Source organism: Xenopus laevis, chromosome 7S (genome assembly GCF_017654675.1).
Source record: "Xenopus laevis strain J_2021 chromosome 7S, Xenopus_laevis_v10.1, whole genome shotgun sequence".
Lineage (NCBI taxonomy): Eukaryota > Metazoa > Chordata > Amphibia > Anura > Pipidae > Xenopus > Xenopus laevis.
Window position 1 is genome coordinate 37,932,257 of NC_054384.1, and position 14,543 is coordinate 37,946,799.

General features: G+C 34.0%; 1 protein-coding gene across 5 annotated transcripts in view; it reads right to left on the reverse strand.

The window, feature by feature from the left end:
• grid1.S (glutamate receptor, ionotropic, delta 1 S homeolog) overlaps window positions 1-14,543 on the reverse strand; it is a 547,369-nt gene that overhangs the window by 302,292 nt on the left and 230,534 nt on the right. For all 5 annotated transcript variants that reach the window (XM_041571139.1, XM_041571138.1, XM_041571137.1 and 2 more), the window contains exon 3: window positions 7,523-7,807. In XM_041571139.1, the coding sequence (XP_041427073.1) occupies window positions 7,523-7,796 (274 nt within the window). In that variant the 5' untranslated portion in view covers window positions 7,797-7,807. The remainder of the gene's footprint in view (window positions 1-7,522; window positions 7,808-14,543) is intronic.

Consider the following 14,543-nt stretch of genomic DNA (forward strand, 5'->3'; position numbering starts at 1 on the left):
TCTATATTTAGCATATAACTGCTCATAGTACTGTCTGACACTACTACTTTAAAAACCTTCCAAAACTTCTAAATATGTATCTGTTATTAGTATAAATCCACTGAACTTTTCAAAAAGGAATATAGTCTTGTTTTACTTAATCTAAATGGAATTTTGAAATGTGTCCTCAGTAAATGTGCATCACCGTTTTTTTTTCAATGGCCTCAAGTGGTATTATACAGTACGCAGGTAAAATCACTAAGAATGTTGGTGACCACCACTGAAAGTAAATACAACACATCGGAGATTCATAAAGACCATGTGAAAAAGGATCATGCACAATAAAAAACTGTTTTCTTTGAACCTGTCTCTGAACCCAAACAGGATGGAACCAGAGCTTAAAGGGAATCTGTCGTCATTTTAAACTTTTTTTTGCATTTTTATAAAAAAACACACATCCATAAACACTGTCTGGCAAATAAAATGTTAATCCACAAATCCATGCATAAGTTATTTTAGTTTGTATTTTGTCATGGGGGCTTCCATTTCTGCTCATTACACATTCATCCTGTGCTGCTCTAACAGCAGGCACAGCATTACCTGTGTGCTTGGAGGCAGCCACTCTGTAATGAAAAGCCAGGTCGCACTACGACATGAGAATCTAGCTATACACTCCCCCTCCCCTCTCTGCCCATGCGTGTGATGTTTGGAGGAGAGAGGTCACATGGTTTGCAGGGAAGCAATTACTTTCACTTTCCTACGTCCTGCTCTACAGCTGCACTAGCAGCCCCTCCTCCCACAGACACTATCAAAGCTCCTGTCGTTCTGTAAGTTTGTTCTCTGCATTCCTTTGGAGGGGGAACTTTCTCTCCTTGCTGCCTTCCTAGTTTGTTTTACTGGTTACTAGATGAGGTAAAGGAGCTGTGAGTTCCCTCTGCTATCCACCTCACACACACCTTGCTCCTTTCCTGCCTGCAATACTTCTTTTTACATTAACTACTTACTGCCTCCTTTCTCATGAGCTATGTTAACCCTTCCTAGACTTCCTCCTAAGTTTTCCTGGTTTTCAAGTATGTCCTCCTTATTTTATCTTTTTTTTCAATTCCATGTCATCAGTCCTGGGAGTGTACTCCTGTGTTTCTGCCATTCATTTTTGTGTAAAGAAATATAATAAACTATCTATATAAAATATTTTTGAAGTGTGTGTGTGTGTTTGTATATATATATATTTATTTTTGAAACGCAAGTGGGGGCAGTGATCACAGGACTATATTATTATTATTTATATGTTTGTATGCAGGATTTCAGTCCTTCTGAAGTGGTGTCAGTGGGAGCTTATCTTGATTCCTGCCTATTGTTCAATTGACAGGCTCAGCAGACAAGGCTCTATTTACATTACAGCAGCTTGTAGGAGGGAGGGGTAATGACATCACTCCAACTTGCAGTGCAGCAGTAAAGTGTGACTGAAGTTTATCAGAGCACAAGTCACATGACCTGAGGGCAGCTGGGAAATGTCAAAATGTCTAGCCCCATAGCAAATTTTAAAATTAGATATAAAAAAATCCATTTCTTGTTTTGAAAAACAGATTTCAATGCAGGATTCTGCTGTAGTAGCACTATTAACTGATACATTTTGTAAAAAACATGTTTTTCCATGACAGTATCCCTTTAATTATTTAAACAACATGAGGTATTTTAATATCACAAACAGATGCCTGTGGTCTAATGGGATTATCAAAGAATTTCAAAGGTATTAAGGGGTGGCATAAAAAATTGTCCTGTACAGCACTGCCAGACTTTTTACTATCTCAAAGCTTGCTGATTAGATTAAAATATAAAGAATATATATACAGTATTATTATTATACAAAGTTATTGCAGCACACTGAATAAATTGAAAAAAACTTAGCTGTGGTGTATTTGCTCATAGCAAAGACATAAAACAACATGGAAATGTTTGGGACCCCACTGCCCCCTTTATCAAGCCTCCGTATCAATATGGTAAGAAGTGCATAATCACTTGAATTATGTGATATACTTATTTACAGTTGTCATCAATGAAACTGTCCCCTTTTGCTTTTCCGAAAACGAAACAAAACTGTGGAAAAATTCATGAAATGGCAACATTTCACAAAATTTCACCAAATGCATAGGAGTGAAATTACATTACAGTATTTCTCTGTTATTCAGAATTCTTGGGACTTGGGGTTTTCCGGAAAAGGGGTCTATCAGTAATATGGATTTCCATACCTTAATTCCATTAAATTTTCAGTCCAAATTGGCAGCTTAAATATGCCTTTGTAAGGCCACCATTAGTTGAAATGAAGTACAAGGTACTGTTATGTTACTACAGAGAAATTTTTTTTTTTTTAACAATTTGAATTATTCAATTCAAATTAAGTCTATGGGTGATGACCTTCCTGTAATTTGGAGCTTTCTGGATGGATTTCTGGAAATTTCTGAAAATTCTCCATACCTGGATATACAGTATCTCACACCAGAGCCTGTACATTATAGACTTAAGAATGATGCTTAGATATGCCATCAGTTATATATTATAAATTTAGCCTCATGTCTTAACATGGTCATGGCACTCCTCAATGACTTATAATATCCTTATATTTTACAATAGGGTGCACATTATTAACTGTATCAGTTAGTAGAGAATTTCCCAGTCTCACTGCCCTCACTGTGAAACACAATTTGCAGTGCTTCAAGTGAAACTTGTGTAGTGTCCTCTACCATACTTTTAAAGAGTATACATTTCCCCTTGCAAGTGCTTTTTTTCCAGAGAAAACAACCCCAAATATTCATCTTAATTTGTTCCTTTTACCAATCTAATTTAGTGTGGTGTTTATACAAAGGGCTTGTAGGTGTCACTGTTCAAAAGAGTTACACTGTACAGTTAGTACTTTCTATACTGCTTGAAGTATTAGAGTTGAAGCTACTGTTGAAGTGTAATGGCTGCATGAACCTGCTAATAAAGCACTGTTATACTCTACTCATCTTCAGCTACAAAAACATAACATTTACATTGTAAGTTCTGTAGCTTTTTTTTGCAATGTATGTTTCTGTTGTCTGTAACTAATGTACAGACAGATTTGTACAGTAGTGTAAATACAGCTAGAGTTATATACATAATCATTTGTTCAAACTTTAAAGCAAAAACACACCTATTGTACCTATATTTACTCTATAGTACTATAGTATACACATATATGAGCATTATAATTACTGTTACAAACAGTAAGGGACCATCGATATTCACATGTTGACCAGCTGCAATATAGAGTCAAAGAGATATTGTGAAAACTGAAAGGTAAATCTAATTATATTCAAGTTCTATCTCGTATCAGTTGAACAGTTTCCCCAATGTAAGCAAGGCCGTTTGTCCTCACTATACATAAGTGTAAACTTAATGACAACTGAGAGACAATGCTTAAAAGGGTGGCGTAATATCAATGATTTGTTGGTGGTATGGAGGGGAGACATTGGATCCCAAATGGAATTTAAAATATACTTGGATGCCTGCATCCCTACCATTAAGTTTGCACTTAATAGTGAGGAGATGGTTACATTTTTGGATACAAGTGTATACCCTAAGGGGAGATGTTTGAATAAGGATTTATTCATCAAACCAACTGATTGCAATCATTTATTACAGTTTGACAGTGTGCATCCAAGGGCTAATGTTTCCTCTCTTCCTAGAACACAAATGTTATGGGTAAAATGTATAGTTACAGAGGAGGAGAAACTTACAAAACATTTGGAAGAGATGACATTGAAATTCAGACAGAGAGGGTACTCAAGTCAGATGCTTAATCAGGAAGTGGCATACATACATTACAGGCATTACACCCAAAGGGACTCAATAGAGAGTATGATTTGTATGCTTTTATTTGAAAAAACAGTATATTCATTTAGATATATTACTACATACCAGGAGGGGTAGACTTGGGATAGTTACAATATGATTCTTTCTAAATATGATTGTAGTGATGGGCGAATTTTTTCTCCTTGTTTCGCCGAAAAAATGACGCCCATAGACTTGCATGGCGTTGTGCGTCAAAATAAAAAGACGCACGTCAAAAAAAATTTGTCACATGACAACATTTTTTTGACACCCATGGACTTTAATGGGTGTCGGCGACGTTTCGCCGGCGATGCATTTTTTGCCAAATGAAACGGGTCAAATTCACCCATCCCTAATCATTTGTATAACTGGTTGCATTACAAGACAAATGGCAAAAATCTGGTCTGGTAATACATTTTAGAGTAGAAGTTCTTTGGAGAGAACTGTTAAAAAAAAAAAAAGTATTTTTCCCCTACGTGTTTAGTACATGCGTTATAAACCCATAACCTGTATAAATCTGTCTCTTCTTAGTAGAATTAAGCTATCAAATACACAAGTCAGAAGAATAGTTTCACTTGTCACACAAATTGATTCTCATAGTTGTCCTTTACATTTACAGTCAGTGAAACAGCAGAATGTAGATAATTTTTCTCTCAAAAATTGACTAAAACACATTTTTTTTCCATCTGTGCTGTTACATTATATAGTAGATGAGATGATCATTAAAATAAAAGTTGGCCTTGTATCAATACTTGAAAGTTTGATTACATATAATTGCCACCTTTGCCACCAGGGGTTCATAGATTATTGTCATCTAAAGAATGTCTAGCTTTGATCTCCATAATTCTAACAAAAGTCAAATATCTCTCTGCTTGAGTCAGTCTTTGCCATTTGCAGTTAACAATTTCTCGCTTCACGAAATAATATCCTTGTCAAAACCAGTTTAAAAAGTAGATGATCTGAGTATTTGATGAAATGTGACAAAATGTATTCTGTAGAGTTTGGGTGTGATATTCTAGAACAGCAATATGTAACTAGATTATTGAAGAGCCCAAAAAAAAATAAAGCATATTGTAGAAATTTGTATAGTGCAAACAGATTTAATGATTTAATGCAATCAATTTCACTTAACATGAAGTCTATTACAAATGACAAGTTCTGAATTTGCTAATTTCACAGGAGCCAGAATTAGAATTGTTACTGCCTTCTCTAAAACAAACATCTCACTTCCTGTCTGTCAATTTTAGAAGATTATGATTATTTTTTATTGGAAGCATTTTATGTGATCTGAAATTTGCTATAAAATATATATATATATATATTAAAAAATAAAGTTTAATATAATAAATTATTCAATTCAATTAAGATGCAACTTGTGTGGATTTCCTTCAGTACTTCAGCACATTGACATCTGTCACCCAGACACAGTACTTCTTATATGCTTGCCATCATTGTTTACACACACAAGTTAAAGATCAAGTCATCGTCAATCAAGTTTTTCTCTTAAAATTTCTATTTTCTAGGGCTGATGCTCATTCATGGAGTGCTAAAGCACAGCAAGGGTAGCTGCTGTGTTGGGATTTTAGCAGAAAACTTCACCATAAAATTAGCCAGAAAAGTTCTTTTAAAATAAGCCATTTCTGAACACCCACATTTATATAAATATCTGAAGTTTACAGCGGAACAGCATCTGTGATTTCATAAAAGTGCATGTGTTTTACACCGACATTCAGAATTTAAAACATTGCACATATATGCACATATACTAAGGCAGAAACACAGAAGAAAATAAATTATGGAGCTACTTTCCCTTTTGGAACAGAATAAATTAAGTGCAATATCCTAATATCTCAGGTTATATTGACTTTCAAATCAGGCAAATCACTGATAGATGCATATTATTTGATACGTTATATTACTATAGACAATTTTCACAATATCTCCAACTTGTAAAAATCAATCAAATGCATGGAAGGTTTTGTGGCTTAACCAGGAATCTCCGATTTATTTACAGGATGTCACAATTTACAATAATTATTCCTTTCCTAACTGTCAATTGCTCAACTACTTCTTTCAATGTCTCTAACCACACTGAACTCTCACCATAGTTCCTTTCCCTTTTATATATATATATATATTCAAACTTCATTAACATAGAACATTTATACTTTCAATACTAGCAATACAATTAGATTTTCTGATTATATTTCAGTGTTCTCCACAGTGAAAAAAAAATGACAGGAGGGCATAAATTGAGCCGGCAGGGAAGATAAATGTTATGGGCCTTCCCTTCCTCTCCCACCCTCTTCAGTCTCTTTCTGCAGACTCAGTAGGACTGTGCACTTCTGTAAATATCTCATCCTCTAGCTTCTAAATGAAGAATTTTAATAATGCTGGGCTGCAGGGGAACTGGGCTGCAGGAGAACTGGGCTGAGGGGTGCACCCAGCAAAAAGGCACTGGAACACTTTGTTTGATTAAAAATAAAAACTGTAATAATTTCCGAAGATACATTGCCAAATATAGATATATGCAATTTATATTACCGTAGCATGGACCAGTAACACGCTGTACATTCAATTTTACTTAGTCTGCACTGAGATATATCTAATGTGTACATAAAAATTCACTTTATACAAATAGTAAGATAGCAAGGTTTTTGCAGTCTGTCATCATATATATTAATTTGCTCCTGTAAACTACAGCTGTGAAAGAAAACCTAAATAAGAAAAAAGCAAAAAAAAAAAAATCAGTGCATTCAACAGGTCTTTTTTTCTGTTTTTTCTCTCCAAGAAAACATTAAAATAGTATGCTTCCTGTTTTGGAACAACAAAGACGTTATTCCTCCAATAGTAATCGTGCCTTCCAGAAAATTCCTATCTTGTATATAAAATTATGCAAAAGGCAAGTTTAGTTTGCTTTTTGGTCATCCAGATGACTTCTTAAAACAATGTATCATGGACATTTCTGCATAGACCTCCACCTACAGTGCATGGTGCAAAGTAAGTGTTTTCACTCATATAAACATTGTTTCACAAGGTTTCCAACTGAAAGCTATAATACATTCTGATAATGAGATCATCCATCATGCTGGGGTCTTTAGGGTTTAAGGCTAGGGTTTGGGATATCTCACTTATAGTGCTAGCTCAGGAACTAGAGCTTTGTTTTGTGGCTGAGTACATTCAATTTATCACTAGCATTAAAAGGGAAGAAAAGGAATAGGGAATATAACAGTGTCTGCATTTGTTCCAATAAACACATACATCACTTTCAAAAATGATTATGATTGTTTCCCTTTATGTCTTACTTTGTTTTTCTAGATAAATAAAATCCCACTCCATTTGTTATTGTTCTTGCATCGGATCCTGATTTTAAAACCAGTGGAAATCGTGACACAAAAACTGCACTTTAAAAAATAAAAAAACTATTCTGTATAGAATTTTGTTCTTGTGTGTGGGTGGAAACCGTTATATATTAATATTCTAGGTTTAGGAATTAGAAAAACACCCTTGCTACTGTGTTTTCTCTTTTATTTCATATTTTTATGCATAAACATTAAAGCTTTGATTTTAGACTGATAGGATTCTAAGGTCTATAGTACTAAGTTCTATATGCTGCCTTCACAAGCATATGCTCCTGTCAGTAGGATTAACAATGTACAAAACATGATGAGCAAGCAAAACAATGACTTACCATAGTCGCTGTCATAAAAAACAATAAACTTTCTCCATCGTAGTTCGGTAATAAGTTTCAGCATGACATCATTGAGCCGAACAGGTGGCCGAGCAGCCAACGTGTACTCTTCTCCTTCAGGACTAGGGTTAAACTGACAGACTGTGCGCGGCGATGCCCCAGTGTTGCGTTGTACAAATATGTGTGGTATATGCATGGCGTCTGTCAGCGACTGAAGAGCATTTGCTGAGGCACAACCAGTAGATGTAACTAAGGCTAAAATCCCCTGGGTCATCAGGTCACAAGCTAGAAAATACAAATAAATATATTAATATATAAAATTGCTTCAAACCATAATTAAAGGTAGTATGTATATAAAACAATATATAATAATTTCAAATTGTATAATACTGTTTTTGTTTCACTATTTGAACTAGTACTGTATTTCAGTCCATGTTCACTTTTGTTCCTCACAGGTTATGTTACCCTTGCCCTGGTCTAAGCAAATTAATTTCTGCATAGAATTATTCTCGCCATGAATGTAGCAAATAAATGCTGAGACCAAGGTGAATGTGAAGCATGTTCTTTGACGTCTATGCCCCATATTATGAGATTAAAAAAATATCCCTGTTATTGATTATGAATGAAAAAGAATGTGAGGAGAAATAAAATCAGAAAGAATGGGTGTCAGGTGAGAGATGGAAGTGAGTCTGTGTGCTTTTGTGAGAGTTAGCACGTGAGCATTGGCTGTCTCATTGTTCTGGTATTTGAATCTTAGTACTGAGCTGTATAAACTTTTTTCTTGTTTCTTGTTCTGGATAGTTGTACCATTGGCAAAAATGTGTTATTTTATATATAATACAATATATATACACTTGTATATACTTCTGCCATTTATATTGTCATATACATTACACATGGTCTGTTAGCCTCATTGTTCTCCAAGATATACAGTATGAATGGGCAAGATAAACTGAAACATCTGTGTTTTATGCATTATATTTCCATTGTAGTAAATGGTGCACTGTTTGTACTTAATGAATCAATTAAGTCTGTATCAACTTTAAAAAAAAAGAGATTCATTATGGTAGAAGTGCACCAAAGTGCATCTTGTTTAAATTAGAGGCATTCCCCACACAGAGACCAATTTAGTAAAAAAACGACCATTCATAAAAAACCTGTTTGGTTCTTAAGTGACTCGTTAAGTCAGCTTTTACATTTTGATTTGAGCCTTCGATACATTAAAAAATGTTTGATCCAAATAGTTGGTGCAGTATACATCATGTATTTGGCCAGAAGGTTTTGCTTTTGGATATGAGAATAAATATTTGACCAGTCCATGTTTTAAGATAATTAACTTTTCGTTAGTCTTGCCAAAATATTTTTTTATTTTGGCTAAGTCATCTTACAAATTAGCTGTAGAGACACAAGTAAACTCTGTGTACATATTCGTTATTTAAGATAATGAAGCCATTAACGTTTTAGTATTCATCGGACAATCAGGCTCGGACTTGTGGAGAGGCCACCAAGGCCTGGGCCTAGGGTGGCAGAATTTTAGGGGGCAGCATGCTGCCCAACCACACCCACATTGGTTCAGAAACACTGGAAAGGAGCAGGAGATACAATAGTTTTTAAAATTTCCTGTACGCCAATCCCCATTGGTTTGGTCCCGATTATGAAAATTTGACTGAATAAAATGGATGGGGCGACGAATGACAGTGGGCCTATGGGCACCTGCTATGTAAATCTGGCCCTGTGGACAAAATACATGAAAAACCAAATCAATTTAAAAAACACTCTATTAACATTAATGTTCTTAACAGAAAACTAAAGCTTAACAAAGAAGTAGGATAAATAGCTGCATGTCATGTTTTAGGATACTCAACCAGCCCAAGTCAATCATAGCCCTTTAAGCAATGGAGATCTGTGAAAATCTGATTTGTCCTAATGGCTCCCTTTGATTTCCAATTCACAATACATGCCCTGTTCTGCTGTCAGTTACCTGTCAGTTACCTGAGTTTAGGGACCAAACCACAATACAATGTATGTATGGAATATATATAGCAATTAATTTAAATTCTCATTACAAGCTGAGGAAACATGCATCAGAATTTAATAATCAGTCATGTAGTATCAGCTTCTACAACAGATGAAACTGTAATGACCCCTAGGCTTAGCTTCTCAACACACTGAGTATGTAGAGTGTCACTGTAAAATGGCATCCAAGAAGGCAAGATTCTGGATCATTACTGTTATAAGCGTTGATGAATCCCTAGGTGTTAGTTCTCCTTTAAGCACATCATGTCCTAAAAAAGTTTTAATAGTGTAAATGTTGGTAATAATTGCTATGACCAAAAGGATAATTGAATGAACCATATCAACTATGCTCTCAAGTGATGCATATAATTACATGTAAAGTGCATGTTTTAGCTGTAATAACCATCATCATAGGACTCTCTTGATTAATTCAATTATTGCTGCATGAAGAGGATTATTTTTCAACCCTCTTGGATAATGTATATATATATATATATATATATATATATATATATATATATATATATATATATATATATATATATATATATATATATATATATATATATATATACACAAAATAACATCCCTTTTAGTGCTATTGTCATATGTATGCATGAGTCTGATGAATGAAATGCAAATTATCAAATCTAATTTAATACGTTGCATAAAATGAAGTATCCTTGGTGTTTGTAGAAAATGCAACATAGTCTTCATGTTTCGCATACTTTTAAAGAACATTTAAAAAGAGAAATTTCCTTGTATCTCACAAGCCTACAGTGAAAATCTGAAGTTAATATGTTCATACAGGAAAAGTAGACTGAAAAAATATAAAATACTGTATGTGTTGCTATTCCAATGTGACATACTAAATTATTTTACCACCTGCCGAATTACTATATAAGTCTGTGGGAGAGGTCCAGGGATCAATTTGGTGATTTTTCAGGGAAAAATAACTCAAATTACGTTTTTTTAAATTTGAATCAAGTTTTTATATTTGGAATCAAATTTGAATAGAGTTTTCGGGTCATTTTAATTCATTCGAGTTTACAAAATTTTATTTTATTAATAACTTTAGACTAGTCAAATTTTGGATTTATGGGAGTTTCAAAAAACTCAAACAAATTTGAAGTTCGACCCTAGTTTCCATCATAACTACAGCTATAAAAAGTTGTTATTATTTTGTGTTATCCAGCCATTTGAGCATCCTGTAAGTGAACTGTTTATTTGCTTAAATGGTTGTGTTTCCAAAACACACTAAAATATTCAAGGTCCAGTTTCACGATCAATCTGTAAAGAACAGTACCTATACTTTTGACACTATTACATACCTCTCAAAATGTAAGAAATTTAAATGATGATGCTCATTTTATGGCCACACCCCCTAATTACCATGTCCATTTTATAAAATTTGGCAGTTTATGAAAATTTGAATACATTTCTGAGAGTTTTAGGGCCATGTTTTCTGAGTTATTACAGTTTTCCTAATGAAGGTGACTTGTACTTTAAGCTGCAAGTCTAAAGATACCTGCTTATCTTAAATAGTAACAATTGTATATTATATATACAATTGTATAATATTCTGCATTGTACCTGAGGACGAACCATTGCTGCCTGCCCCTGAATCTTCTGCCTGAACATTGACCATGATCCTTGTTTAACCCTTTGGCTACCACATATCAGACATTGTACCTAGTTCTTCCTCCTTGTTCTGGACTTCTCTGCTAATTGGGCCGTGAGTTCCTAACAAGGGTGCATTGTAGTTTTTGTTGGAGTAGATGTATTTGAGTAGAATTTGCTTATATAGCATCTATTTATTTTTCTAAACTAAACAGAGGAATAAAATCATATTTATAGACAAATTGTTTTGGCAAATTAATAATTCTAGAATATGAGGTCATGTCAGGGATTAGTTATTGAATAAAGCAGAAGCAAAAATGTCACTTAAGTTGTATCCCAATTACTCCAAATATGTCAAATTTTAACCTGCAATCAACCAAACCTGCCTTCTTAACTTTATTCTTGGTAATATGGATATGTAAGGTATTAAGGGTAATAATTTGCATGGGCATTAATAAAAACATACAGGAGGATTTGAACAACTATGTGATGGCCTACAAAAGAAATTATTTTAACTCTAGTAGCATCCCTTTAACAAAGGCAAAAGTTCAGTACAGGGCCCTTTGTGGACCCGTCTTCTGTGATTGACCTTTTACACTATACATTATGGATTAGTGCGTTAAGGTAATTATGTAAGGAAAAGTTTACTACAGGTCTAGTTACCTCTTGCAACAAATCACTAACTCTATGACTATAGCTGGTGTGAGTCTTCTGTAAAGATTTGTAGGCATTCAAAAGTTGCCATGCCACTGAATAATTTAACTTTGAAACTTTCCAAACAGTTTTAATAATCATTACTCCTCAGCGCTTACATTATAGACTAGCTTTACCCTTGTAAGCAACCATCAAAACAACCTAAAATCTACAACTAAAAAAATAAAACTAATACATATTAGTGTTAATTAGCCTAGTTATATTGCTACAATGACAGATCAACATTACCTTAAAAGCTTTTTTTTCAAGGGGCATAAGGCATATATGAAATATAGCCTCTCCCTTACCCCCTTCTGTCAGTAATCACAAATATAGTATTTTCAAAGGGAAACATATTAATACCTTAGAATTTTATTTTCCAATTTACAGCAAATAACCCAAAAGCACACAATTGCTATACAAATCCATATTAATAAAGTCATAGCACAGTATTTGGAAAATAAACAAATATGTTTATTTACATCTGGTTTCTTTACTATGATGACAAATAGGCACCAAAATGAGTAATGTGATTTAGCTGTATTTCATTTCCAGCACTGCGCAATATGTTGGTGCTAAAAAAATACATGTTAATAATAATAATAATAATGCTTAGAATAATACGCAACATTTTTGCTTGTCTGTTCCTAAATTCTTAAAATGAGGATCTGACAAAGGTTGAAGGTGAAGTCTGATGTCTTTTAGTAACCTTATCAGCAATATAATTTATTTAGTGGTGAGCCAAGCAGGTCACTGCAATGACTAACAGATTAGTGTGGGCTCAGTGACTGCTCATGCTATATTTAACAACAAATAGACTTGGGACATATGTTCCAAGGTCCAGTAATGAGGTGAGATATGTCACAGGAGATGTGTATACAATAATGACTCAGCATGATAGATTTTGACGTGGCATGTAGGGAATGATTTATAAATGGCAAGCCAACAATCTATACTTAATTTGCACATACAGTGGATTTAAGAATCAAAGTGCATGTCAACAAACAGAAGAAGTTGATAGATAGAAAGCCCCACCTCTGTGCAGTTATTCCTGTGTCAATGGGCTATGGTATGTTGTAAAAAGACACTGATAACTTTTATGACACATAGAAAGATGGGGTTTTATCTGGATGGAATGAGATTGGAGATTAAATTCTTGCAGTTCAGGTATTTAGCACAAATCTAACAGAACATTAACGTATATAGCATAGTGAAATCTCCTTCTGCACATGGCCACAAAAGCACAGCACTAAAGGGACAATAGAATCAAAAATGTAGAGGCTGGTTTATCAAAGTTCACGCTGGCATTCTGCAGGATTTCCAAACATTGAAACTTGCATGGAATTGATCCAAAATTGGACCAGTGAGCCTTCTGGCAGGCATATACCATCATAGTTATTGGCTTTAGACATGTGATGTTGAGCTTAAATAATGTTTTACCATAGGGGATCCTGAGAAATATATTTTTTTTATTGCTACGTAACACAGAGCCCCTAACTGATTATAATAACTATAAAAGATTTTAGAAAAAAGCTTAGCAAAACTAAGACATTACTTGGAGGTTTTAAAATGTGTAATGGAATACAAACACATGAAATACATGTTTCAGAATAATAGATCCCATATCTGGATTATTATTAGGAGTATGCATGACTTTTGCATACCAGAATATGACTTTTTTAATTACTCCCAAGTGCTTGGTTTACTCTTTCATCCTCAGTGGAAAGGATAACATTTCAATTAATATATTCCTGTCAAAATATTCTATTCCTCAAGCTAAGAGGTATTAAGGTACTTGCAGAGTATTTTGTGATATAGTCCATAGATATGCTCTGAGGCTTTTATATGACTCATGGCTGTCATGGACATGGAACTAAGGATCCCAATGGGTCTATAAGGCAAATGTCTGCAGACATCCCTACAGGCAATACCCTGTGCTTGAAATGTTGCCCTGGAATGTAAATAGCCTGCAGGGCTATTTATTGGTAAACAGTTACAATCGGAGAACTTTATCAAACAGTTACAATTGGAGAACGTTTATCAAAAATTATAAGATTAATAAATTTTATTAATTAAACCCAATAGGTTTGTTTTGTCACCAATAAGGATTGATTATATCTTAGTTATGATCACATGCAAGGTACTGCTTTATTAATACAAAGAAAAAATAAATATTTCTTTAAAAATGTTTGACTAAAATGGATTTCATGGAGGATAGCCTTCCTGTAATCCCATATCTGTATGTGCAAAGGTGCAAAAACTGACCCATATTGCCATATGAATTTCAAAATAACAGATGAAATTCACAAGGTAAGGTGTACTACAGTATGCAAGTGATTGTTTGTCACTTACAGTGAGCCATCAGACATGGAGCCAAAAATGGTGTTAAATACAATTGTGTGTGTAGGTGTAAGTAATATTTATAGGAGAAAAGTACCTTTAACAATTAAAATCAATCATGCACAATTTTTCATCCATGTTAGAGATGTACTTTTGTTTGTATTTATAAACGTTAAGAGGAATAATTCATAAAAATAATGAAAAACTCCAGCTGACAATATATAAACAAATAATAGACAGAGTTATAAGCAAAATTGTACTTAAACAATGTTGTCTATTTTTCAAAAGTATTTGTGCTCAAGTATTCTGTCACCTTCTATTTAATCAAGTATTGATGAAGTATTTAAATTGG